Raw genomic sequence first — 27,110 nt, 5'->3', positions numbered from 1 at the left:
TCTTTGAATTCCTCATATAATCATGTGCTCTTTCATATTTCATAAGAGGTTACTCATCATCTCAAAAATCACCTTAAAAAAGTTGGATACCTCAACTCCATCTTAACTGAAACTGTACCAAAGAATCGACTTCATCGTGTAATACACATAATGAAATTATCAAGACCACTACACTTGTCAGTGAAGTAACTATTTGTCTCGTGGCTAGTGCTCTGGAGCCCGGTTTGGGTTGAAATCCTACCCAGCCTAATGTTTCACACTTCATAATGTCGCTTTTGGCCAAGGTGTGAATATCTGTTCATGTGCCTGCTGGCGGATATGGATAGATGATGTGGTTCCCACCTTTAAAGGAAACAGCGAATACACTGCAAGTGGGTTTTCCTGGCTAATACAAGAATAATATCATTTTTGATAATTCTGCAATTACAACTGGCTACAAGGTATTGTAAGGGCCAGGAAAGCAAATTGTGATATCGCAAACCCGATGATATTGAAAAGTAATGTCGATAGCCGTAATCACACTGTAACACTTACTACAGGGTGTATCAGAAAGAAGTTACACTTTTGAAAAAAAAAAATGTGTAAATTACATTTCAAAATATTTTGAAGTTTTTTTTTACATCTATGGATGCCCAATAGTCTCATCAATCAATTGCAATCAACAAAAGAAACTTTTATTTACGTTTTGCTGAACACTGACGCTCTTTGTCCACAGTGTGAAAAATGACTTGCGCCAAATTAAAAGAAGATGGAAAATTCAGTCAGCAGTCCAAATAAGTGCTCTTATTCAAACAAATTGTTTGTGTTTTTTTTTTTTTTTTTTGCTTAAAGCTTTGATTGTGTTAGGATAGTCTGAATTTTTTTTTTTTGTCAGTTTTATCGAAATTTTAATGATTTCATTTCTAAATCAATTGGGGAGAATTAGAGTGTGTAATTTCTTCAAGATCTTTAAAGAACAGTTTTCACAATACACGGACACATCAATACCACATGCCAGTTATTCATTAATGTGGTAATGGTACCAAATTCATCAACATTCAAATCATTTATCCTATCAATCAATCAATTGATTGACCAATCAATCAACCAATTAATCAATCAATCAACCCATCAATACACCAACCGATATATCAGTTACAAGTCATTGAGTCGTTCAATTAGTGAATCAACTCAATAATCAATTAATCACTTTTCAATCATTGTAATAATTAATCGGCTGATTGAATGAATAAATCAACAAATAAATCAGTTTTTCAAACATTGTTTAGCCTTTAAGCCACCGGGGGGGGGGTGATATTCCCTATGTCGATCTGCTACTTTTTATAAAACATATACTGTGACTGACTGATTGTTTGATTGATTGATTAAATGGATGATTGATTGATGGATGGATCGATTGATTGATTGATTGATTGATTGATTGATCGATCGATTGATGAATGCTTGATTGATTGGATTGATTGGATTGATTGGATTCACTGTATTAATTGAATGATCTAAAGATGCATTAATTTTGCACTTTCCTTCTTCAGTGAGTGACTGGCATGTGGGTTCGATATGTCTGTGCATGATTTGTGATAACCGTGCACATACAATTGTACATGCTTAAAAGATCTTGATGTTGTTAATCAACCTTCCGTAACAAAATGGAATCATTTCAAAAGTGACAGAAAATTGCCAGAAAATTCTTAAACTATTATAACATAATCAAAACTGTGAGCAAAAGAGCAATTTGTTCGAACGAAAACACCTATTTGGGCTTCTGGCTGAATTCCATATCTTCTTTCAATTTGGCGCAAGTCATTTTTCACACTCTGGACAAAGAGCGTCAGTGTTCAGCCAAGCGTGAACAAAAATTTGTTTTGTTGATTGCACTTGATAGATTACAATATTGAGCATTCACTAATATTAAAAAAATCTTCCAAATATTCTGAAATGGAATTTAGACAATTTCTTTTAAAAGTGAAACTTTTTTTTATACACCCTGTATAGTTGTACTGCACTGTAAGTATATCTTGAACATTAAGGAAGGATTCTAATTTGCCTCATAGCTGTCATATTATCTGGACGATAACGATAAAGTAATTGTGATGTTGCTGCTAAACCCATCGATGCTATCATGGAATTATCAGTGATAGAAACATTTAATAAGGAAACCTTTCGAAGGAAGCGTCACCTTCCGAGATTCTAAAAATTATTCTCGTCCAAAAAGTTACTGTGAATGTGTTATCACCACGGTGGAATGCATCTGGCGAAAACTGTCGACGTTTAGTTTGGTTTGCATCAAATTCATCTGCTTGATTTCTCATGTTAAGATGTTTTGTTCTCACCCTGCGTGTTGAGATAATGCAAGCATTTCATATTTGTGCCCATGAGCGGTTACGGCTGCGCACCTTTTTAAGTGTCCCATTGTGTGGGCCTGGGTTGCTTTAAAACATCAAAGGGAAAATCCAACCATTGAATAATACACAGCGTAACCTCGCCACTTTCATCCAGGAGAAAGAGGGTTGGGTGATTGTGAGAGGGGAGACTCCTTAGAAATCGATAAACCAGCGGCGTTCCATTGTGTAGAAGCCCCCTTCTCAGGGAGATTATTTTAAACACCATGTGGAGGGAAATCCTCTAGCCAAGATTGCGAAATTCTGTAAACTGCAGGGACTCCATTGACGCACGAAAATCTTCACAAATATAATTTGAGGACTGCGAAGTAGCAACTCAAGATCTGCCACTTAAAGGTGACTCTTAAATTAATTTTCCTATCGAAGTGAGTTAAGTGGGAGTCAAATGTATACTGATCATCATCGACCTTCACACTCATGCGCCTTCAGCGATATAAAGCAACAATGATAGCAACGGTAATACCCCTGCAATTATAATTTACCAAATATATGAACGATATCAATAATAATCATAGGCCTACGTCTGATTATTTTAGTTGCCTTATTTACGACCCTCAAAATACTCCATTAATCTCTGTCACGAACGATTTCATTAATAATGATAAGTCTGATTGTTTAAGTTGCCGTTGTTGTTCTATTTATTTATTCATTCATTCATTCTACAGTGACATGCGCTTCGATTATTTCATGAACCTCTGCCACTCAAATCAATGGTGTCATTTGTAGCGTACCTCAGAAAACATGGTGCCACATACTTCATTGCAGTGTTGTACATATTGCATGCGATTACAAGACACACTTATTTCAATGTATATGGCAAACAAGCATTCGACGTTAACAAGGTATGGCGTCTTGTGTTACATTTTCAGACCTACACTATCTGAGAGTAAAGTTTTAACTATGTTGTATCATATTCATGCCAATACATAAGTTAACGTATCTAAACCAGCTATTTGGGGTCTTGCTTTATAAGCTTGTATGTTATTTCAGTGCGTAACGCAATATCATTGAGTATAATAATACTTATGATATGTTTTGTTAAGTCAGACAAAGGAATGGATTTTGAAAGATATACCAAACCGTATAGGTTGCACTGTTAGACCTGTTAGGCAGGGGTTAGAGAAAATATAGACAAGATTCCTCCAAACACTTTGCTCTAACTGGACCTGGGTGTGTCATGCAACCCTATGCATGAGGACTCGGCCGATAGCTCGGAGACAAGTTACTTTATGTGTCTATTTCTGGCCACCATTGCAAACGTTTACCGTCATATTCAAGTCCATGTACACGTAATTCTCGGATGTTAAGAGCAGTGCTAAGAGCAGTGTCTTTTTCGCGAGAACTCGAAGTGTTATCTATAAAAAACAACAAAAAAAAAACACAAACTGTGTACTTCTAAATAGCAAAGGCACGGAAAGTGTACAAGTGGTCAAGTTAAGTATAACACAAACGACACTATGTCTGTATCTGTGCACTCACAAAACAACTAGATTGAGAACAATGTGTAACATTCCTTTTATTGATTGGCGCCATTTATACTAGGAATTTCATTTAAAATCATGTGACCACGTTCGTCTGTAAGCTATACGCTTTTCATGATTTCTTGGACTTTGCTCCTTAAACAGGCAATCAATTATTCTTTCATTTTGCTGAGCAGAGACACGTACTGCTGCGGTGGAGACAGTTTACGTACGTCCATGTGCAATTTACAAAAATTGTAATGTATAGGTTAAATCAAGCCGGAAGCTATGAGGGCAAGTAATACAAAGCCAGATGTAATGTTCTCATCAGCTCGGCATGTATATTCGTAAATGTCAGAGCGTCGACACCCTTACCCAACATGATATCTCAATAGCAAGAGGAGAAAGAAGCATTGATTTCAGCAAATCCTGCATTACAATCAGTGCCGTCTGTGTATTATAAATTATGATTCCAACGTGGAATGCAGAAGATGTGTCCAGTATTCATGTTTTCTTATTATGTCTTTTTCACTTCCTCAGACACTCAATGTGTCAAATAGCCCGATCAAATTACCCCTGTCCAAAAACCTTGTTTTTGCCTACTTTATTTGACCATATTGCACGACCAATGCGGGTGTTGAGTGGCAGTTGATGTCGAATATTTTCATCCATTGGGACTCTTACTTGTACATGTACATGCGAACATTGAGCATGTTCAGAGTCGTTTGTGACTGCTCGCTTGAAATTCTCCGACGAAGTGAGAGAGAGCATGGAAACAGTAAAATAAGTTACTTTGTAAATCCATTTTGCTGACTGCGATGTTTATCATTAGCAATATCTGAATGCTGAATAATGCATTCACTAGTTATGTATGATGTCATTTTTATTCACAAAATTTGCTATACCGATATACTCCACACATGGATGGTTCGTTGGTACGTGTCTGTAACAGGCACCTCATCGGATTTGACCTGTTGTACGAACCTCCAACTGTCCAAGCCATGCGTGAATGATTTGTGCATAATTATTGTTATGATAACGATCTTTCTGTTATCTTTACAGCCTGAAAGCGGTGGTCATCAGAATGCCGCATACGAAGCAGACGTCGACCACGTCGATCCTGTCATGCAAGATCAAGTGGACGGAAAGTCACAGGTGATTACGTAATCTCTTTGTGTAATAGTGCGGTTTAATGACAAATGATTGGGACTTTTGAAGCAAAATATTCTAGAGATCGCTACCTGTTGCGAGCGATGATGTTACAACCACCATGATGTTTCATATGCTTATTCTGCTCCCCCCCCCCTCTCTCTCTCTCTCTCTCTCTCTCTCTCTCTATCTCTGTATGTTCATGGCGTATGTTCGTTTCTTTTGAGGATTTTTTTTTTTCCGGGATCGATACCTGTTGCGAGCGTTCACATTATGATGTTACAAGTGTACAACAACCATGGAGTTTCATAATGCTTATTCTGCTCTCTCTCTCTCTCTCTCTCTGTATGTTCATGACTATGTTCGTTTCTTTTGAGGAAATATTGCAAATTATGCAGCCTTTACGCAATCCGCAGGCTCTGATTAGAAGTAAACAACAAAATAAAAAAAAATGACTTGGTTGGTTCATGGAAGATGACTGGAATCCTCCTCTGCCCCTAGCGCTAAGTTAATATTAAACATGCAAAACGCGTATTTTCCTGTACTGATGATCCGCAGAGAATACCCAGAGTGCCTAGTCAACCATGCGCAGCAGTCCCACAGCAGGCTGTATCCGACACGATCTTGATTTGACAATGCGTTTTTTCTTTTTATTTATTTGTTCATTTTTCTTTTTACTGATGAGATGATATATCCTGAACATCGAGTAGCGGCGTAAATTCTATGCATGTGATGAAAGTGAAAAGAAAATGTCTAGAGATATCCCAGCTATATATTGCTGACTGATTTCCGTACTTATCTAGAACATTATCCGTATTCAGTTTAATATATGTACACATTTGTAAGTTGTAGTAGTACAATCAGTAGCACAGTTTATTGTTATTATGCAACACTGTCTTTATCTGTAGTGTAGGTGGTATGTAGCTCAACTGGCAATGTTTTGAATGATTTAACGACTCGAAATTGTATACCTTTCATACGTTGAATACAAACCTTAAAACTTTGAAAATGAATAAGATAATGAATGTGCTTTTCACAGGTTGTTAAAAAAATGTGAAAGTAAGATTTGAAGATTTGGTTACGTAAATCGAGTGCAACTGCGTCTCAGAAAACATTATCTTATAAGCTGTCATGATACAAAATAGCTTATAGATTATCTACACATCAAGAGCGAGACACACGTGCATCTATGTATGTATTATATGCATATATATATATATATATATATATATATATACGTATTATGTATAGATTATACTGATAGTAATAATGCATGATATTATCTATATTATACAATCATAATGTAGATATTATCGTTACAGAAGTGAATTGATTGATACACGCATACACACATACATTATTTTACGAGAGGGAAACAGATAAATTGATTTCATTTTTGTTTCTTTCTGTCATGGATATAGAAACATTCTCTGCAAAATGGCGGCCGAGATAACGCGGCCTTCCAGTCCGATGAATACGTAGAGCCAGGTCCAAGAATACCAGACATACAGCATAGCAATACGGGTTATCTCGATCTGGACGAAAACTCCCGCCATAAGTATCAGGGGCTGACACCAAACGGCGCCTCGAGCCACGGACCAAGTGAAAAGAACGGCTACGTAGACGATCACAAATATTACGATATCGATCTTGGAACCGAAGCGAATGAGTACGAGAACCCGAACTTTATGCCGCACAGAGAGGAACAGAATCAACCGTACGGTTTCAACCGCCCCGCCTCTTACAAATTCAAGGGAAAAACTGAGTACGAAGAAAACCAGGCAAAAAAGGGACAGAAGTGCTCAAAAGGAACTTGCTTCTTCGTGATCTTCTTCATACTCCTCCTAGCGGCTCTAATCGGCGTGGCCGTTTATCTCCTCTTCGAATTCGTTTGTAAGTTAGCCATGTCATCGAAACCTACTCCTCCTGTTATTGAGGTGCCATATCTTACTGTAAGAGTTTTTTTTTTGTCTTTAAGTCTTTTTTTTTTTAGTTGGGTTTTTGTTTGTTTTGTATTTGTGTGTGTGTGTGTGTGTGTGTGTGTGTTTACCGAGGGGGATATCGTCGTAATATGTGTTATCTCTACATAATAAAGTAAGTGCATATCAAATATGTATATCTGTACAACGTATTATTCACAGCTAACGTTTCAACAACCCTTATGGTTTAAGTGCATTGTTCTTTATGACCCCACTGACGTGCGGTTCTGGAATGTATGGGTACAAAATTTTGGAAGAGATGAGTGACGTCATTTATTGTTAAACCTTAGGCCGGGCGAATTCCAAGTGCACCGTTTTCATGTCATAACAGCCCTTGCAGTAGTTTGGTGGGTTAATCATTAACGTTAATGTTCTCCTGTTCTTTGAATCTTCATATCTAGTCAATAAGCCACCGCAGGTCACCACCACTCGACCGACACACAGTAAGTGTTCCTCAGAAATTATTATCATTACTCTTTTCATTATTTTGTTTGAAAGCACATAGAGCTGAGTTCATACAATGTATTTGTAAACTATGTCAACAAGTCACATGGTCTTTTATGCAAATGTCAAGTTTACGTTAGCACAAACACAAACTAACACAGCTGTGCACTAGCTTAACACAAATGATACACGCAAAACAAAATTACAAAACAGATGATATAGCGAGATAATAAGCACCTAAACGGATACAAAATACATGCTTGTACAGACTTTGATGCTGCGGCAATGGGGAAAAAAATACAGGCTTTATAGTTAATATGGCCAATACAGGAACAATGCCATGATTTTCGTCATAATCCTTGCTCATTCTGGTAATGTAGGTGTCATGATTCCTTGCATTTTTTTTTTCAAACTGAATTACCCTGAAAACAATTGTATTTCTTGTAACCTTTTCTCTACACTTCAGTGGTTACAACAGTTGCAGTTCCCGAACCCACGTGTAAGTTCATTTATTTTATTTTTATTTTGCTTTTATATACGAAAATAACGCTGGTATAAAGTAGAAAGGAAGAGTTCAAACACGCTCATTTTACAACATCTTTGGGATGATTCCATGCCAATTCACTCCTTTAACGATGTTATCCTTTCGATGAAAAGAGAATGATTGAAAGTTAAAATTGTATTTTACAGACTTCAAAAATACCGCATTCGGTGTCAGGAAGACTCATATTGGTCAATGGAAAACTGCATAGTGGGGTCTTATTCAAATCTTAAATTTATTTTCAGCATCCGGCAGGGGGGGGCCGCATGTCTCCTAAGTACAATGCTTGCTGTGATGAATTGACTACAATGTTTTAAGGAATACATGTTCCCCATGGACATAATGTTATTAGTAGCAATATGAATGTCTGCATAACGGTCATGTACATGGTTAGTTTTATGTTTATGTATATTATATAGGAAGGAGAGAGAGGGATAAGTAAAGTAAAAGAAATTAAAATAATGCAGTTAAATCATTTTGAATTTGTGAATTTGGATGGAAAGAAGAGCACATACCCAGTATTTTCTTTTTCATTTTACAGATAGCGTAATTTCCTCGGCAGTCGCAACGATAGACATGACCTACAATTCATCTCTGGACAACAGTTCGAGCCCAGAATACCAAGCATTGGAAAGCAGTTTCAGCAATCTTGTGAGTTCTTGCTATCGAAGACTTGCCTTCCAGCAATCTAGTAGAACTACATACATGTGTATAGATTTTATCTTAAATCATACTTATTCAAAGTATCATTTGAAGTATCATTTAAAGTAACAAAAAAAAAAATGCTTTTCCGACATGTTTGGGAATTTACACATGAGCAGTTGCGATCTTAACAAAATTTGATTTGTAGAGAGTGACAAAATGAAGAAAGCCACACCTGTATTTTTATCTTGTTGTTGTTTTTTTTATTTTAGAATATGTCTTTTTCTTGTGTCTATAGATTCTGCAAAAGCTGCATTCTCAAGATAGGAAGTACCTATTAAAACCTTCCTTAAGTATTTTAGCTTGTCTCACCCATATATGATGAAATTCCATTTGTGTGTCGACATTCTTCGGTGCGAATCAGATGATCTATACAAGAAATAATTACGATAGAGTAGACTAATATTTGAAGTTCTCACACGGCGTATTTACCGAGTCAATATTTACCCCTGCCGAAGGTAACAACGGCTGTGCAACACCTCGACTGCTTTCTGTAAAACGTGTGTTGTTGTGTAATCTCCTTGTAGATTTAACATTGAAACACAACGATATACAAACCCGCATACACAGTTTGGAAATGGTTATCTATGGCATTGACTATTTCATGAATTATCATTATTTGGTTATTAAAAGAAATAACGTATTTTCAACGTAGATCACAGCAAACCAGTATCAGGACAAAGAGTGTGGGCGATCTCTGTGAATAGTGTACATAGGTTTTTGTTTTCGTTTTTTTTTTTTTTTTTTTTTTTGCTTTGTATGGTCAACATATTCATCCCGATATAGCCATTGAAATACAACAATATTTATGTCGGATTATGATTTATAATTTTATGTATCAAGATATTCTTATAAGTGTGAAAACACGCAGTTTTAAAAGTAATATATTTCGAATGTACTGAATTTGTTTGTTTTACAATGCGTGTAGACAGTCCATGTAATGCTCTTTCGTGGGTGCGAAAAAAATGAAATCCATTATTGAATACTCACTTCACATACAAATAAATTCTGATTTATCGCTTTGAGTGTAAGATCATGGGAAAATACGTTAATAAAATCACAATTTTGTGTAGACATGCATTCCATCATACTTTCATTTTTTCCCGCAGATGAACGATGCCTTTTTAAACTCCGATATCAGTGGCACATACGAAGGAGTAATTGTAAATGGCTTTTCGTAAGTATGGTTGGATTGTCTATCAAGTATTGTTTGTTCTTTTTTGACAATGAAAACATCTGTCAAGAACAAATACTTATGTTTTTTTACTGTATAAAATCACTTTTGTTCTTTCCCCTTATCGCATGGAAATTGTGATCGTAAAGTAAAACATATACTATTTTGCTAGTTATTTTCAAATTAAGATTTTGTTTCTTATTCAATGTATACACAATGAAGTCATTCGATTCGTAAAACTTATGATTTCGACAGAATGATTATGATATATTGGTCGTTTCTCTTATTACCGATTCTCATTTGGAAAACTAATAATTCACAAGATTCTTTTTTTTTTGTGAGGATTATGAAAACCTTGCAAAAAAAAAATAAGAACATTTATCAATCTAAGCAGTCATGTCAGTACAATCATGTCTCAGTGTCATAACGCTTTTTTACAATCTACACTTGTCAACACCTAATACATATGTGTTGTTGTTGTTTTTTTTTTTCATTACCGTTTGACTTGGTTTGACTGCGCATTACTAAAGTTCGAAAGAAGGCAACTAGGCCATATAGGCTCGGATTACTACCAACTGGCATGAGGAAAACTTTTTACACCGGCAACTATTAAGGTTATCTTTGTTGTTGTGTTTGTTTGTTTTTTTCTTTATTTTTCATGTCACTTGCCTCCTCCCTCACATCATCACAGACCCGGAAGTATCCTCGTCCACTTTGACATACTCATCACCGTAGACCAAGGGGAGCTTCCTAACGCCCCGCCCAATGGCGACCCCACCCAGGAGATCGCCTACGTTGAAGCCGAAGTGGAGGCACAGGTAACGAACGTATTGGTAGCCGTAAGCATGGACAACTCTTCAAGCCTGCCAATAGCCGCCGTAAACGTGACCGGAACCAGCGCAGGTAAGAGGCCAAGTGTTTTTCTCTGTTTGTTATGAACAGAAACCTTAACTTAAAGAGATCTAGAAAACAAATTCAGTGATCATCAACTTTAATGTACATGAGGGTACAAAGTAATCATTTGAGAGGAAGGATGTAATTGATAATTTCCCCCATCATCTCCATGACTAGAAAAGTTCTATTCACTACATTGTATTATAGAGTACCAGCTGCTTAACCCTATGCTCTTCGACAAACCACGAGATTCCATCTTACCATGTATACCTTGCCGGAAGCTTTGACAGGTGGTTACACACTCCAAGGCAAATAATGCATTTCAAGCTTACTACCCTAAGCCTTCAGATGTTACTTCAGGGACTTCTTGAGCTCTCCGTATCGAAAACATCAGGGATGAAAATACGATGGCCAAGAGTAATATTGCTCAGGGGAATACATTAACATTAAAATCAGGCTTAACCTTTCTTTTAACCAAGCCATCTGACATTTGATGACTATAGCGTTGACTCCTTTGTCTGCGGAATAAATTTCAAAGAAAATGTGACAAGACAGCAAAAGTAAATTAAAGACAAATCCACAACATCACTTCCTGCGCGGGAAAGAAATTACCTTTAAAAGGGAAACATGAGTCTGTTATTGCAGTCCGTTTATTCGTTTTCTTTGTCTTTCAGAGCTTCTTGAGATGACAACAGAACGGGAAACGACACAACCATCCACAACAACAAAGGTGCAGATGACAACTCGGCTATCTACGACTCAAGAAACAACAGGTAATTTACGCTATTCTCTGCGGGTTTTCTGATACAGAATAAACACAACAGTGAGACTGTTTGTGAATCATCAGTTCATAGTGTGAAATAGAACATTACTTTTAGTGGACACTGTGTAAGAAACCACACTATAATGCGAAATCGTCTTTGAACACGCCGTTAAAATAACCGATTACCTAAACACATTGTGAACGCCCTGTGGGAGGCTGTTTTTGTTTTTTCGTAAGGGCTGTTGAGTCTACTGATGGAAGTAGCCTATGCATGTTAAAATGATAATGCAAATAATAATAATGATAATAATAATAATAATAATAATAATAATAATTATTATTATTATTATTATTATTATTATTATTATTATTATTATTATATGAAGTGTTTGTTTGCAAAAACCGATAAGTCCATATTTGCCGAATGGAGATATTTGCGATTAAAGGCCAAGAAAAATAAAGAGAATAATAAGAAAAATCTTGCTTCTTTTGACCATAACTTCAAAAATATACCTTTATATGTAGTGACCAATATATCATTTAAAAGGTATTAGTTTGTACTTTATGACAGAGTCCGTACTTCAAAATCTTCAAAAATGGACTTTTCGGTTTTTGCGAACAAACTCTTCATATATAAATATATATATATATATATATATATATATGTCTCCTCAACTGTCCAAAACAAAATTTTCCTTACGGAAGGTTTTGATGTTCGTGATATCTGAACCTAATGTTATGCGCCAGCCAATGTTGCAACTCTAAAAGTTGGTTTTGTTTAACATTTGTTATAATGAATGTTATAATGAATGCATGCTATATTACATATTATTACAAGAAGCCTTCAGATGTTACTTCTTAGACTTCATGATCTGTATATCGAAAACATCAGGGCTGGAAATCGATAGCAAAGAGTGATATTTCACAGAGAATTATTTTAACGTTGAAAAGAGTTGTAACATTTTTTTTTTCTTCAACCAAACAATTTCACAATTGATGACTGTAGCGTGGACTCCATTGTCAGCGGGAATAAATTTCAAATAAAATGTGACAAGACAGCATACGTACCTTAAAGAAAAATTCCACAATATCAATTCCTGGGCTGGAAAGGAATTACCTTTAAAAGGGAAACATGAGTTTGTTATTGTAGTTCGTTTAATCGTTTTCTTTGTCTTTCAGAGCTTCTTGAGATGACAACAGAACGGGAAACGACACAACCATCCACAACAACAAAGGTGCAGATGACAACTCGGCTATCTATGACTCAAGAAACAACAGGTAATTTACGCTATTCTCTGCTGGTTTTCTGATACAGCATAATCATACACAACAGTTAGACTGTACAGTACTTTGTGAATCATCGGTTCATAGTGTGAAATAGAACATTGCAAGTGGACACTGTGCAAGAAACCACACCATAATACGAAATCGTCTTTGAACACACTGTTAGAATAACCGACTACGTGAACACATTGTGAACGCCCTGTGGGAGGCTGTTTTTTTTTTTTCCCGTAAGGACTGTATGACTCTACTGATCGAAGTAGACTGTACATGTTAAAGTATAACGTATATAAATAATAATGATAATAATAGTGATAATAATGGTAATAATAATGATAATAATAGTAATAGTAATAGTAATAGTAATAATAATAATAATAATAATGATAATACTGATAATAATAATGATAATACTGATAATAATAATAATAATAATAATAATAATAATAACAATAATAATAAGTACGTCTCCTCAACTGTCAAAAACAAAGTTTTCCTAACGGATGGTTTTGATGGCCGTGATGTCTGAACCTAATGTCATGCGCCTGCCAATGTTGCAACTCGAAAAGTTGGTTTTGTTTAACATTTGTTATAATGAATGTTATAATGAATGCATGCTATATTAGGTATTTAATACTACAATAAACCTTCAGATGTTACTTCTTAGATTTCATGATCTCTATATCGAAAACATCAGGACATCAGGGGTGGAAATCGATAGCAAAGAGCAATATTTCACAGGGAAATATCTTAACGTTGAAAAGAGTTGTAACTTTTTTTTTTCTTCAACCAAGCAATTTCACATTGATGACTATAGCGTGGACTCCCATTGTCAGCGGGAATAAATTTCAAATAAAATGTGACAAGACAGCATACGTACCTTGAATTTAAGACAAATCCACAATATCACTTCCTACTCTGGAAAGAAATTACCTTTAAAAGGGAGTTTTGTTATTGTAGTTCGTTTAATCGTTTTCTTTATCTTTCAGAGCTTCTTGAGGTGACAACGACACAACCATCCACAACAACAGAGCTGCAGATGACAACTCAGCTATATACGACTCAAGAAACAACAGGTAATTTACGCTATTCTCTGCTGGTATTCTGATACAGCATAATTATACACAACAGTTAGACTGTACAGTACTTTGTGAATCATCAGTTCATAGTGTTTAAACAGAACATTACTAGTGGACACTGTGCAAGAAACCACACCATAATGCGAAATCGTCTTTGAACACACTGTTAGAATAACCGACTACATAAACACATTGTGAACGCCCTGTGGGAGGCTGGTTTTGTTTTTTTTTGTTTTTTCGTAAGGGCTGTATGAGTCTACTGATGGAAGTAGCCTATACATGTTAAAATGATAATGCAAATAATAATAATGATAATAATAATAGTAATAATAATAATAATAATAATAATAATAATAATAATATTTATAATTATATTATAATAATAATAATGAGTATTATTATTATTATTATTATTATATATATATATATATATATATATATATATTTGTCTCCTCAACTGTCCAAAAAATAAAAAATCCTAACGGAAGGTTTAGATGTTCGTGATATCTGAACCTAATGTTATGCGCCAGCCAATGTTGCAACTCTAAAAGTTGGTTTTGTTTAACATTTGTTATAGTGAATGTTATAATGAATGCATGCTGTATCATATACTACAGTAAACCGTCAGATGTTACTTCTTAGACTTCATGATCTGTATGTCGAAAACATCAGGGAAATATTTTAATGTTGAAAAGAGTTTTATTTTTTTTTCTTCCACCAAGCAATTTCACATTTGATGACTATAGCGTTAACTCCATTGTCAGTGGGAATAAATTTCAAATAAAATGTGACAAGACAGCATACGTACCTTAAAGACAAATCCACAACATCACTTCCTGCCCTGGAAAGAAATTACCTTTAAAAGGGAAACACGAGTTTGTTATTGCAGTCCGTCTATTCGTTTTCTTTGTCTTTCAGAGCTTCATAAGATGACAACAGAACGGGAAACGACACAGCCATTCACAACAACAGAGCAGCAGATGACAACTCAGCTATATACGACTCAAGAAACAACTGGTAAATTAACACTATTCTATGTGAATTCTCAGATACAGAATAGCTATACTCAACAAGATAGACTGTACAGTAGTTTGTAAGTCATCGGTTCATAGACAATTAAGTGTGAAACAAAAGGTACTGGTGGACACTGTGTAAGAAACCACACCACAATGCGGAATCATCTTCACACTGTTAAAACAGCCGATTATGTGAACACATTGTGAACGCACTGTGGGAGGCTGTGGTCCTTTCATAAGGGCTCTGTGAGTCTACTGATTTACATAAACTATATAATATGTTAAAATTTAATCAAAAAAAAAAAGGATAATATGATGTATCCAATACAAATTTGCCCAACGGAAGGTTTTGATGGCAGTGAAGTCTGGCTCTATGATTTTATGCTCCTGGCAATGCTGCAACTCTAAACGTTGGTTTTTGTTTAACATATGTTATGATAAATGCATTTTGTAGTCATACAAAAAACGCTGATAATTGTGGTGTAATTTAGTTCTAAAATACAAAAGAAATATTAAGTGTTTCTTAGGGATGTAAATCAAAATTCAGTCCAAGCTCTTCCTGAAAGTAGGAAAGAGTAGAGAATGACAAGGAAATGGATTATATTACAAGTATAAGGATAGTGTTACGAAATTATGATATCTATTCTATCTATCTGGTTTGTATGTTTGTATCTTTTGTGTTTTTTCGGACCTATCTGAAGTCAACTTTGAATGCCTTTAACTATCAAAGGGGAGTTGTTAACACATACAATGTACTCATCATAAACGTCATTAGTATTGTCCTTTTTGGACATTTGGAAGCAAACTTAAATCATTAGACGCTCCTCAGACGTTATTTTGACGTATTTTTGTTGCTATGTGTGCCTTTGCTTATATCATTACTCTCTGGATGGTTCGGAGAATTTTTTTTTCCAGAATTCGGAGGATTTTCTGTTTGTGTCCGCCTTCTTGTTTTATTTTTTTGTCATTAAAATCGAATTATATTAACGCGTTATTTGCAATTATAAGTTGTATTCACTCTTTTGGTCTCAAACTCACCTCATCTCAAAGTCATCATCAGTGTTTAGCCGCGACCCAATATGAACCGGGATATATTTCCACAGACCAATTATGTTGGTGGTCTACAAAGTTTCTGTACAAAAAAAAAGAAGAAGATAGATATCAATCACGTTATGTACCCGCTTTCCTCTCTTATTTCACAACTATTTCTGATTCACATTTCAAACTCCCTTTCTACAATGCAGTGAACTGCACGCTGTTGGAGTATCCATGTTTGGACGGCACGCAGTGTATCCCGTACTCGCAGTATTGTGACGGTCTGATAGACTGCGACGACGGATCAGACGAACCGTCCTTTTGCCGTAAGTCACTTCCTAATTTTATTCGAAACTGTACCTACGATGTCTACTCTAATCAGGCTAAACTGTTGCTTCTGAGAAGGATAAGCTGTGTTACTTTCAATGTCAAACTATTCCGAACGCAGAGGCCACATTTTTATTTTTATTTTTAACAGGTGAGGGTTGTGAAGTACGCACATAACAATTAATTATTGGGGAAAAAAAAGAGAAGAAGAAGAGAATGAGTAATGCTTTTGTTTTAATTAATACGAGGGGAAAAATAAAATGACAGTTTTCACGTTTGCAGGGATAAAAGGATCATTCAAAAATTAACACTGATTAACGGAAGTTAATTTCTCTACATAATGTCTTGCTCCAGACTTGGCACCCTGCAATTACACAAATGAATATGCGTGTACCGACCAAACACAGTGTTACCCGCACTACAAATTTTGCGATGGTATTCAGGACTGTAATGACGGTTCCGACGAGATTTACTGCTGTGAGTATTGAGATACCTGGAGAAAATGTCGCATATTTAATGACCCTTCACTGATACTGAGTATTACAATCAGTAAAAGGAACAAAAAGTACCAATTGCGTGCAATGAAGTTAGAATTTTGTCATTTTGTCTTTTGCATTTTCTATATGCATATTATACACTGAATCAGAACATCTCCTGATGTCGTTTCTTTCTTTAAGCTGTTCTAGCATCTCATACAAACTTAACTTCATTTTATCCATAGCTTTACCAAATATTGGGCAACAATTTAATGATTGCCATGATTTCATCTAGCAACAAGTATCGATAAAGCAGATCCAATGAATACTTGGAATTAGGCTTCTATTAACGAAAACACCTGGCGCAAAAAATCTATCTCTATCACTTGTTAATTTTGGACATTGGAAATGAGCATTGCACATCAGTGCATTGGGCAAAGTAAAGTTCAATGCTGCCGCACTATTCATGAAAACTGCTCTTGTATTCACGTTTTGAGTATCATTGTTGTAATAATAGGAGTCATAGAATGTGTATAATATGACACAGAAACCGTCAGACAGTATAATTCTCATGTTTACTCCCCCATCAGGACTGAATTGAGATCACTTTCTATTACTTATTTATCTGTAGCTGTGGTTGACATGATTTTATCTCGGAAGGGATACCAGACTGAATCTAACAAGGATAACAACCACCGCGCCAGTTCGGCAGACCCTCTCCCTAAAACGGTGATAACAAGGATATCCATGTCAAAACAACGGATAGTGATTTCACTAACACTAAAACTGACAAACATTTACTTCTGATATTAGCAAATTGCATCGGAACAACCGAGTGTTATTTTTTAACTTCAATGTCCGTCGTTTTCAGAATCAGTCGTTTTCGGAACTGATATGAATTTTTGCCCGCCATGTTCTCATTCAACTGTTGATAGCAACCTGCAATGGAACCGACCTGCCGTGCTCGAACTCTTCCCAGTGCTACCCGTTTGAAAAGACTTGTGACGGCGTCATGGATTGCATTAATGGGGCGGACGAAGAATTCTGTTGTAAGTTCGAATACGATGGTACATCTACTGGGCGGGCTGTGGTACTATAGGTTTGAAAAAGAGGGTGCACAAGAGGCACTTTAATGTAAGTTCGAAATCGAGGGTGTGCACACTTAGACATTCTGTAATTCCGCAGACCAATTATGTTGGTGGTCCACAAAGTTTCTGTACAAAAAAAAAAAGTAGATATCAATCACCTTATGAGCCCTCTTTCCTTTCTTGTTACATAACTATTTCTGATTCACATTTCAAACTCCCTTTCTACAATGCAGTGAACTGCACGCTGTTGGAGTATCCATGTTTGGACGGCACGCAGTGTATCCCGTACTCGCAGTATTGCGACGGTCTGATAGACTGCAACGACGGATCAGACGAACCGTCCTTTTGCAGTAAGTCACTTCCTAATTTTATTCGAAACTGTACCTACGATGTCTACTCTAATCAGGCTAAACTGTTGCTTCTGAGAAGGATAAGCTGTGTTACTTTCAATGTCAAACTATTCCGAACGCAGAGGCCACATTTTTTTTTTTTTTTAACAGGTGAGGGTTGTGAAGTACGCACATAAAAATTAATTATTGGAAAAAAAAAGAAGAAGAAGAGAATGAGTAATGCTTTTGTTTTAATTAATACTTGGGGAAAAATAAAATGACAGTTTTCACGTTTGCAGGGATAAAAGGATCATTCAAAAATTAACACTGATTAACGGAAGTTAATTTCTCTACATGTCTTACTCTAGACTTGGCACCCTGCAATTACACAAATGAATATGCGTGTACCGACCAAACACAGTGTTACCCGCACTACAAATTTTGCGATGGTATTCAGGACTGTAACGACGGTTCCGACGAGCTTTACTGCTGTGAGTATTGAGATACCTGGAGAAAATGTCGCATATTTAATGACCCTTCACTGATACCGAGTATTACAATCAGTAAAAGGAAAAAAAAGTACCAATTGCGTGCAATGAAGTTAGAATTTTGTCATTTTGTCTTTTGCATTTTCTATACGGGATGCATATACACTGAATCAGAACATCTCCTGATGTCGTTTCTTTCTTTAAGTTGTTCTAGCATCTCGTACAAAATTAACTTCATTAAATTTATCCAAAGCTTTACCAAATATTGCGCAACAAAGTAATGATTGTCATGATTTCATCTAGCAACAAGTATCCATTAAGCAGATCCAATGAATACTTGGAATTTGGCTACTATTAACGAAAACACCTGGAGCAAAAATCTATCTCTATCTCTTGTTAATTTTGGACATTGGAAATGATCATTGCACATCAGTGCATCGAACAAAATAAAGTTCAATGTCGTCGCACTATTCATGAAAACTGCTCTTGTATTCACATTTTGAGTATTATCGTGTAATAATAGGAGTCATAGAACGTATACAATATGACACAGAAACCGTCAGGCAGTATAATTTTCAGGTTTACTCCCCCGTCAGGACTGAATTGAGATCACTTTATATTACTTATTTGCCTGTAGCTGTGGTTGATATGATTTTATCTCGGAAGGAATGCCGGACTGAATCCAACAAGGATAACAACCACCGGTTCGGCAAACCCTCTCCTTAAAACGGTGATAACAAGGATATCCATGTCAAAACAACGGATAGTGATTTCACTAGCACTAAAACTGACAAACATTTATTTCTGATACTAGCAAATTGCATCGGAACAACCGAGTGTTCTTTTTTTTTTTTACTTCTCTATCCGTCGTTTTTTGAATCAGCCATTTTCGAAACTGATATGAATTTTTGCCCGCCATGTTCTCATTAAACTGTCGATAGCAACTTGCAATACAACCGACCTGCCGTGCTCGAACTCTTCCCAGTGCTACCCGTTCGAAAAGACTTGTGACGGCGTCATGGATTGCATCAATGGGGCGGACGAAGAATTCTGTCGTAAGTTCGAATGCGATGGTACATGTAGTGGGCGGGTTGTGGTACTATAGGTTTGAAAAAGAGGGTGCACAAGAGGCACTTTAATGAAAGTTCGAAATCGAGGGTGTGCATACTTCTGTAGTAGAGAGAGAAGGAGGGGGTTGGACGAGTGAGAACCAATGAATGTGTGCGGTGCGGGTGAGGTACTCTTTTTAAAGTTAAGATTAGACGTTGAAATTGTTTAGGTTTTTGTAGGGGTTGTGGAAGTATACATTGAAAAGAAAAGAATGACGTTAATTTTCAGCCACCTTTCCTTTAAAATATGAACAGTAATTTGCAATGGAACAGACCAGCTGTGTGCCGACTACACGCAGTGCTACCCGGCCGACAAGGTTTGTGACGGTGTTGAGGATTGCAACGACGGATCGGATGAATGGTTTTGCAGTAAGTCATTTTACAGCATATGGTAGACAAAATAATGCGAATCGTTTGATCTTGACCTAACAATGCAGTGCTTATAACAGAGAAAACGACAACGACTTGTTTTAAGGCTAAGTTTTAAGTTTTAATAAATTACGATAACATAATTAATATATGTTTTTTCATCCACAAAGAAATTTTATTCACATAAAAATTCAGCTATAAAATAAATATCACGCACAATACATAAAGACAAATGATCCAAATTCGTCAGGCAATTACAGGAACAACTAAATGATGTAGATGCGATTCCACTTGATATTAGATACAAAACCTTTAGTTTTCTCAGACATATATTAGTCTACTTTCTTCACTTACTTTAAAAATTGACAAAATTGGCTAAAATGTAACGATTTCTTTTTATTTCTTGCAGAAAACATAAAGTATTTTTCGTACAAATAAGCCAGTGTGCAACATTTTGGGTTTTTTGTCTATTATCTTCAGTACTTCCTCAATATCTGAATCTTCATGTCCACAAAGTCGAGACTGCAGTCTTTGTGTAGGGTTACCATTCATGAGTCATGAGGGACTTTTCGCTGTACAGTGTGTAACAAGCATTAGCCTTTTCTATGCCAATCGGCATATAAAGTACTCACAGATCTTCAGATACAAATCGTGATGATTTTTGTTTGGGAACTGAATCAGCTTTTTCAATTGCCCACGACTCTCCTGCTTCACTGACTACATCCAAGCTGTACAAAGCTAAAATTCTCATAACTGTGGTTGTATAGATGAAGGGTTTCTTACCGTTTATATTGGTGTGTATTTATGGAGCGTATGAGACAAACTAATTCCATGATGGAACATCGTGGTTTGGAAAATATCAAGACGAGAAGATCAATTTTGAACAGTGGCATCATCTGGCTGTAAGGAGTTGTCACTCTCATGTTCATTGAAATTATGATTATGATAAGACCAAGATGTGTTCGTGATGAAAAAAAAAAAATGGCAGTGTTGACTCCGTGTCAATATCGAATCAACGCGTAATGAATGAACAAATTTCAAGACAATCAAGAGGAACCAGAAGAAGAATTCTAACGTAGTAATTCCTTTCTATTTTGCACACCTTACTTGTTGAATCGCGGAAAATTATGGCAAGACACGGTAAGATCTCACCATCTTTACCTTAATGACAGCAACTCCGTGTGAAGATGATGAATTGAATTGCTTCGACCAGACAGAGTGTTACCCGGTGGTAAAGCATTGCGATGGGGTACAAGATTGCATGGACGGATCCGATGAGTGGTATTGCCGTAAGTTGAAAAAAAAATATTTATATATATGTATTTTTTTTTATTTGCTCTTAAAATCATTTTGGTGTATGAGGAGAACTAGACGACCCTTAATGATATTTAAGAAAAAATAAATAAACTGAAAAAAAAAAATTTACAAGGACTACATTGTTTTATATTGATAATTTACTTACTTATTCATTAATCAACATTTTGGTGGTTCGGACGCACTTCCATCTTCTTCATAATGTTCCAAGGATTCACAAACATCCCTATTATGCAAATTTAATGCTCGTGTCTGTTTATGTGTGTGTCTGCATGAAGTATGCATAGTTTGAAATGGTTTGCATCTTTTAATCATTACAGTGGTGTAGATTATCCGTACTTTACAAATGCAGTAAATTCTTGCGCAAGGTCAGACTTTTTTTTTTCCACAAAGAAATTTTATTCATATAAAAATTCAGGTACAAAATAAATGTCACATACAGTACATTACGACAATGATCCAAATTTGACAGCCAAGTGCGAAACAACTAATGTAAATGCGATTCCAATTAACATTAGATACAAATCCTTTAGTTTTCTCAGACATACATTCATCTACATTTTTTTGCTTACTTCAAAAATTGACAAAAATCAGACTTGTTTATACGCTGTACGTTCCTGATTTTGTCGTCATTGTTGATTTGGAAGTGGAATATACAAAGCTGTTTGTGTAATTAAAAACACTTCTGCAGATTTCACCATATCATTTTTTTAATGTTTCATGGTCCTCTCCACTACCAGTTACCTGTTCAGATGAAGAGCTTCAGTGTGTGTATAGTCTTGAGTGTTACTCGATGGATAAGCTTTGCGACGGAGTTTCGGACTGTCTCGACCAATCAGACGAGTCAAATTGTACCGAAGGTATTTCATGAAACAACCTATTATGCCGTTAAAGAAAGAGAATAATGATGTATTCAAAAACCCTGGAGAGGATGTGGTGGGAGAAATTGTCTTTTATTTGTTACACTCTGCACTAATGAATTTCAATCGTTGGTCATTTCTTTGTTGAAAGTCCTCGGGTATTTGCTCTAATTCTTTTTATGACTTTCGTTGTACATGAAACACAACAGTCCTCAAATGGACGTGAGGATATCAATCAATTTAAATTTTACATAGCTCACTATAATGATGTTCTTTAATTCTGCATTGATAACATGTACATGTTACCTGGAGAATTAGCCTAATGGAAAAATTAGAACAGTCATGAAATACATTTAATTCATTTCATTATATTTCTTGTTTCCTGTTTTTTCCTCAATACCAATCCATTTTCATATTTTTTTTTTGCCTGTAATTTTGATAGCCCCTTCCTTTCTTTTCTGTGATATACGTCAAGACAGCTTGAGAATCAAGAATGGATGTGAATTTTTGGTGTTGTTTTCGTCCTATCATAGGGGGAATCCAAACCATCTATTTGAGGGAGCATCCCAATGGGTATAATTTGACGAGCCCCAACTACCCCAATTACTACCCCCTTAACGCACAGAGGACGTGGCTGATTGTTGCCGAAGAGGGTCTCAGGTATTAGTCTATAATTGGAGTGTTATTACTCCTGTTCGCATTCAGCATTAGTTACAGGGATGGATAGAAAGATGGATAGATAATGATGATGATGATGAGGAGGAGGAGGAGGAGGAAACCGCATTTGTATAGCGCCATTTATCTCTAGAAACATTCAAAGGCGCCCAGCTCCCACAAAGTGTCACACTTCATTCACAAAGTTGCTGGACAAGATAAGTCTTCAGTTCAGACTTGAACAAAATGAGGCTGTTGCAATTCCGAAGCTTGACTGGTAGAGAGTTCCACAGACGTGGCGCAACAGAAGAGAAGGCTTTATCCCCATACAGTTTTAGACACGAAGCCAGGAGACAAGTTATGGAGAACTTTATAAGTAAGCAGTAAGATCTTATACTACACTCAGCATTGCACAGGCAGCCAATACAGCCAATGATATCCTTATTATCACCGATTTAAGGGGAGATTTTGCTGAACTGGTCCTTATTAGATTCAGTCTCGTATTCCTTCCGAGATAAAATCATATCAACGAAAGCTGCAGGCAAATATATAATAGAAAATAAAGATAGATATTAAAGATAAATAAAAGGTAAACGGATAGATATTAAAGATGAATAGATAGATAGACAGATAGATGGATAAGTGTAATTAATGCTACAGACATACATAAGTGGACAGGTAGGTAAATTATAGATGGTGACAGATACGCTGATAGATGGATGGATAGATGGATAGAATAGATATTGATTATATAGTCGTCTACAAAGATATAATAACATACGTGCTTGTACTTATGTATTATACGACATTATGCTTCATGATGAGTTGAGTATATGTGATTATATCAAGTTATTCGTGATAATGATTCCTGAGCTATAGGATATTATATTTGCACTGTTATCTCAACCTGGTAAGGCCGCGGCAGAGTTATAATGGCAGACTTTACTTTTTCCTAATGTACACAGGCCTCGCGTCGATGTTCTCGATTTGTACACCGAACCAAACTTGGACGTCCTGTATTTGTCGTCAAGTCCTACCGAAGCCCCCTTGGTGCTTTCCGGGGCGCTCACCCGTACGAACACCATCACTTACCTGTCGTCAAATGAATCTCTGTATGTGCTATTCGTATCCGATTTCGCCGTGTCCGCCCGCGGATTCCTTGCCATAGTCACATCGGAATCAGCGAACAATGGTTTGTATTGCATCATGACCGTGTTCTTGACTTATAAGAGCTTAACTAGTCGACCAACCCTCAAAGCTGTTTTATTCTCTCATCTGATTATGATCAATACACTAATATTTAAAAACAACTTGCATTATATTTCCTACTTTTTTCATGTTCTTTCTTATATTTCTTTTTCTCGATTACTAATATTTTACTCTCAAATATTTGAATGGCAAACGACTGTCGAGTACAATGTCATACACATCTCACTGAAACAAGATTCGTAGAACGAGTTTTTTTTTCAATGTTCGTTTTGTTCTTGTTTTTTATTGTGTGCACATGTAATGTAATGTATTATCAACGCAGGGCTCCCTTGTAAAGCAGGCCTTTGTGGTACTGAATGGGACAATCCTGCTTTTAATGAAGACTTTATACATAAATAAATGAAATAAAGTTTGGATATGCACTGCGCAGCGCTTTTGGAGTAGTATAAAGTGATGAATATATGTTTCAAATGTATGTTTACATAGCAATTCACTCATATTTCACTACTTGCAGAACAACAAGGTCCTCAGTATAAGATTTAGAACTTGTACCAGTGGTAGTAAAAGTCAGGTTTCTTTTGTAATAACGGTATAAATGTATAACCCGTAATGGATCGATGTCGGTTGCAACGATGAACAATTGTATTGGTCAAGCGTTGCTACCAGCGGTTTTTAATCATACTGTTCACCACTTTTACCACCCTGCAGCACTTGCGTGTATGTCAGGCCAGTATGACTGTGGAGACGGAAGTGTCTGTATGCCAAGCGACCAGAAATGCTCCTGCCCAGTGCAGCCCGCTTCCTGCACCACACCGACAGGTAGGGAACATTTACAGTCTAGCTGATAGCTGATATGGATGTTTTCATGCGAAAACAACAGCAGCAACAACAACAACAACAACAACAACAACAACTCTCAAACATTATCAAATTCAATTTCTGATTCAGTATGTTACTTTCGGAATATAATGGCATATAAAGGGAAAGGAAAAACTATATTCGCTTTAAAAATATGTTTTCTTAATTTACAGCGATGTCTCAATTTTCTAATCTTTTTTAAGTTTATAGACGACTATCACTTCATCTAACGTTAAACGTTCATTGACCCTTTCGTTTCGCATTTTTGTCTATAAACTTCTAATTTTCTCTTTTGAATTCTATATTCTCATTTTGTGCTAGACTGCTTCCCGTGTAACAGTGGGAAGTGCCTTCCATTTAGCCAACAGTGCGACGGCACTCGCCAGTGCGAATTTGGGGAAGACGAGCGAAACTGCACAATTCGTAAGTGGGACTGAACATCCTCGCAACTTGCAATGAGGAGTTTGCACGATTTTATTAGAGAAAAAATTGATGCCACTTTCTGGCGGTAATGATAACAATTTCAGTCAAAGAAAGTTGAAGTCTGCATGCCACCTTAAGTTACGTACGTGTACTGATATTAGCCAAAAAATGGCATTAAGCTAAAAATGAACGACGAGGAGGAGGAGGACAATGAGAAGAAGAATCATGAAAAGAAGAAGAAGAAGAAGAAGAAGAAGGAGAAACGGAAGAAGAATGAGAAGGAGAGCTTGAAAACGTAAAGGAAGGAAAAAGAAAAGGAAAGCGAGGAGAATGAGAAGGAAGAGCAAGTGGTGGAAAAGACTGAAGAGAAGACTGAGAGAATGGGGGATAAGAGAAAGAAGAAGATAGAGAAGAATATAGGAAGGAGAAGACTTTGAGAGAGGGGAAGATGAGAGGAGATGGGGGGAAGAAGATGAAAACGGAAGAGACCGGAGATAAAATGACAATCTCGATGATGGGTCGAGCCTTAAAATCAGATGAGATGGAAAGGGAGAAGAAAAAGTAGAAAGGGAAGGAAGAGGGTAATGTACTGGCAGAAGAGAAAAAACGAGCAGAATGAAATAGACGGAGAAAAATAGAGAGTAAAAATATGAAGAGTTTGTTTGCAAAAACCGATAAGTCCATATTTGCCAAATGGAGATATTTGCGATTAAAGGTCAAGAAAAATAAAGACAATAATAAGACAATTTTTGCTTCTTTTGACCATAACTTCAAAAACGTACCTTTATATGTAGTGACTAATACATCATTTAAAAGGTATTATTTTGTACTATATGGCAGAGATCGTACTTCAAAATCTTCAAAAATGGACTTATCGGTTTTTGCGAACAAAATCTTCATTATACAGAAGAAAAGGGGACACGATACAAAGACACTGGTAGCGCATTCTGTGTCCTGCTGATTATAATTCATTTGATAATGATTCTTTCACCGCCACTGCAGAGTGCAACCAGTTCTTGTGCTTCGAAGGCATCTGTATCGACAACTCGTCAATCTGCGACATGGTGAACGACTGCGTCAACGGCGAAGACGAATTGGGATGCAACTATCGTAAGAAAAACGAGTCCTCATTATGAAATAAAGGTGGAACTTAGCTCCATTTAAGCTAAATTTGTTTAATAGAGTTAAAGAAATCAAACCAATAGGAGAATTCAAGATTGGCCCTTTCATAGACTTCTTCGCCCAAGATACAGGATTCTATTCGCATCTAAAGTATACTTGTGTCAAACTGAATGGTGTATTTGTGCTGACATTGCATCATCAAACCCTATTGTCATTTTAGCCGTTGGTGAGGAAAACGTCACGCTGTCAGATGGTGATGTAATCGAAATTACCTCTCTCGGATATCCGGCAGTATATGACAACAACGTGTACTACACCTGGATACTTCATGCTGCTTCTGGTCAAAAGGTGCGTAAGAATAAAAACAAGAGATAGAGGTTGTTTTTTGTGTGTGTTTTTTTCGAAATACCAAAAAGCGAAATGAATAATAATTGCCTACCACGTTTGCTATCAGTGCCCAAATTATAATGGTTTTATTTCTTTCGTTTGTTGGTGGTTCCCGTAGTTTCTGCGTGTTTTTCTTCCATTCTATTTGTTGGACAGTCGATGGCACACATTAATCGTAACT

General features: G+C 36.3%; 1 protein-coding gene across 1 annotated transcript in view; it reads left to right on the top strand.

The window, feature by feature from the left end:
• Positions 1-266: 266 nt before the first annotated feature.
• LOC140240212 (uncharacterized) overlaps positions 267-27,110 on the top strand; it is a 38,872-nt gene continuing 12,028 nt past the window's right edge. Inside the window, exons 1-23 of the mRNA XM_072320005.1 lie at positions 267-284; positions 4,922-5,014; positions 6,430-6,901; positions 7,389-7,430; positions 8,514-8,623; positions 9,784-9,851; positions 10,540-10,751; positions 11,417-11,515; positions 12,685-12,783; positions 13,776-13,862; positions 16,126-16,242; positions 17,655-17,768; positions 18,041-18,157; positions 19,566-19,679; positions 19,989-20,102; positions 21,275-21,391; positions 22,157-22,276; positions 22,810-22,936; positions 23,896-24,122; positions 24,848-24,958; positions 25,319-25,420; positions 26,423-26,530; positions 26,763-26,890. Coding sequence (XP_072176106.1) covers positions 267-284; positions 4,922-5,014; positions 6,430-6,901; positions 7,389-7,430; positions 8,514-8,623; positions 9,784-9,851; positions 10,540-10,751; positions 11,417-11,515; positions 12,685-12,783; positions 13,776-13,862; positions 16,126-16,242; positions 17,655-17,768; positions 18,041-18,157; positions 19,566-19,679; positions 19,989-20,102; positions 21,275-21,391; positions 22,157-22,276; positions 22,810-22,936; positions 23,896-24,122; positions 24,848-24,958; positions 25,319-25,420; positions 26,423-26,530; positions 26,763-26,890 — 2,916 coding nt within the window. The remainder of the gene's footprint in view (positions 285-4,921; positions 5,015-6,429; positions 6,902-7,388; positions 7,431-8,513; positions 8,624-9,783; positions 9,852-10,539; positions 10,752-11,416; positions 11,516-12,684; positions 12,784-13,775; positions 13,863-16,125; positions 16,243-17,654; positions 17,769-18,040; positions 18,158-19,565; positions 19,680-19,988; positions 20,103-21,274; positions 21,392-22,156; positions 22,277-22,809; positions 22,937-23,895; positions 24,123-24,847; positions 24,959-25,318; positions 25,421-26,422; positions 26,531-26,762; positions 26,891-27,110) is intronic.

The sequence above is a fragment of the Diadema setosum genome, chromosome 16 (genome assembly GCF_964275005.1).
Source record: "Diadema setosum chromosome 16, eeDiaSeto1, whole genome shotgun sequence".
Classification (NCBI taxonomy): domain Eukaryota; kingdom Metazoa; phylum Echinodermata; class Echinoidea; order Diadematoida; family Diadematidae; genus Diadema; species Diadema setosum.
The sequence above is the reverse complement of the archived record's forward strand: the minus strand, read 5'-3'. Positions and strand labels throughout refer to the sequence as shown.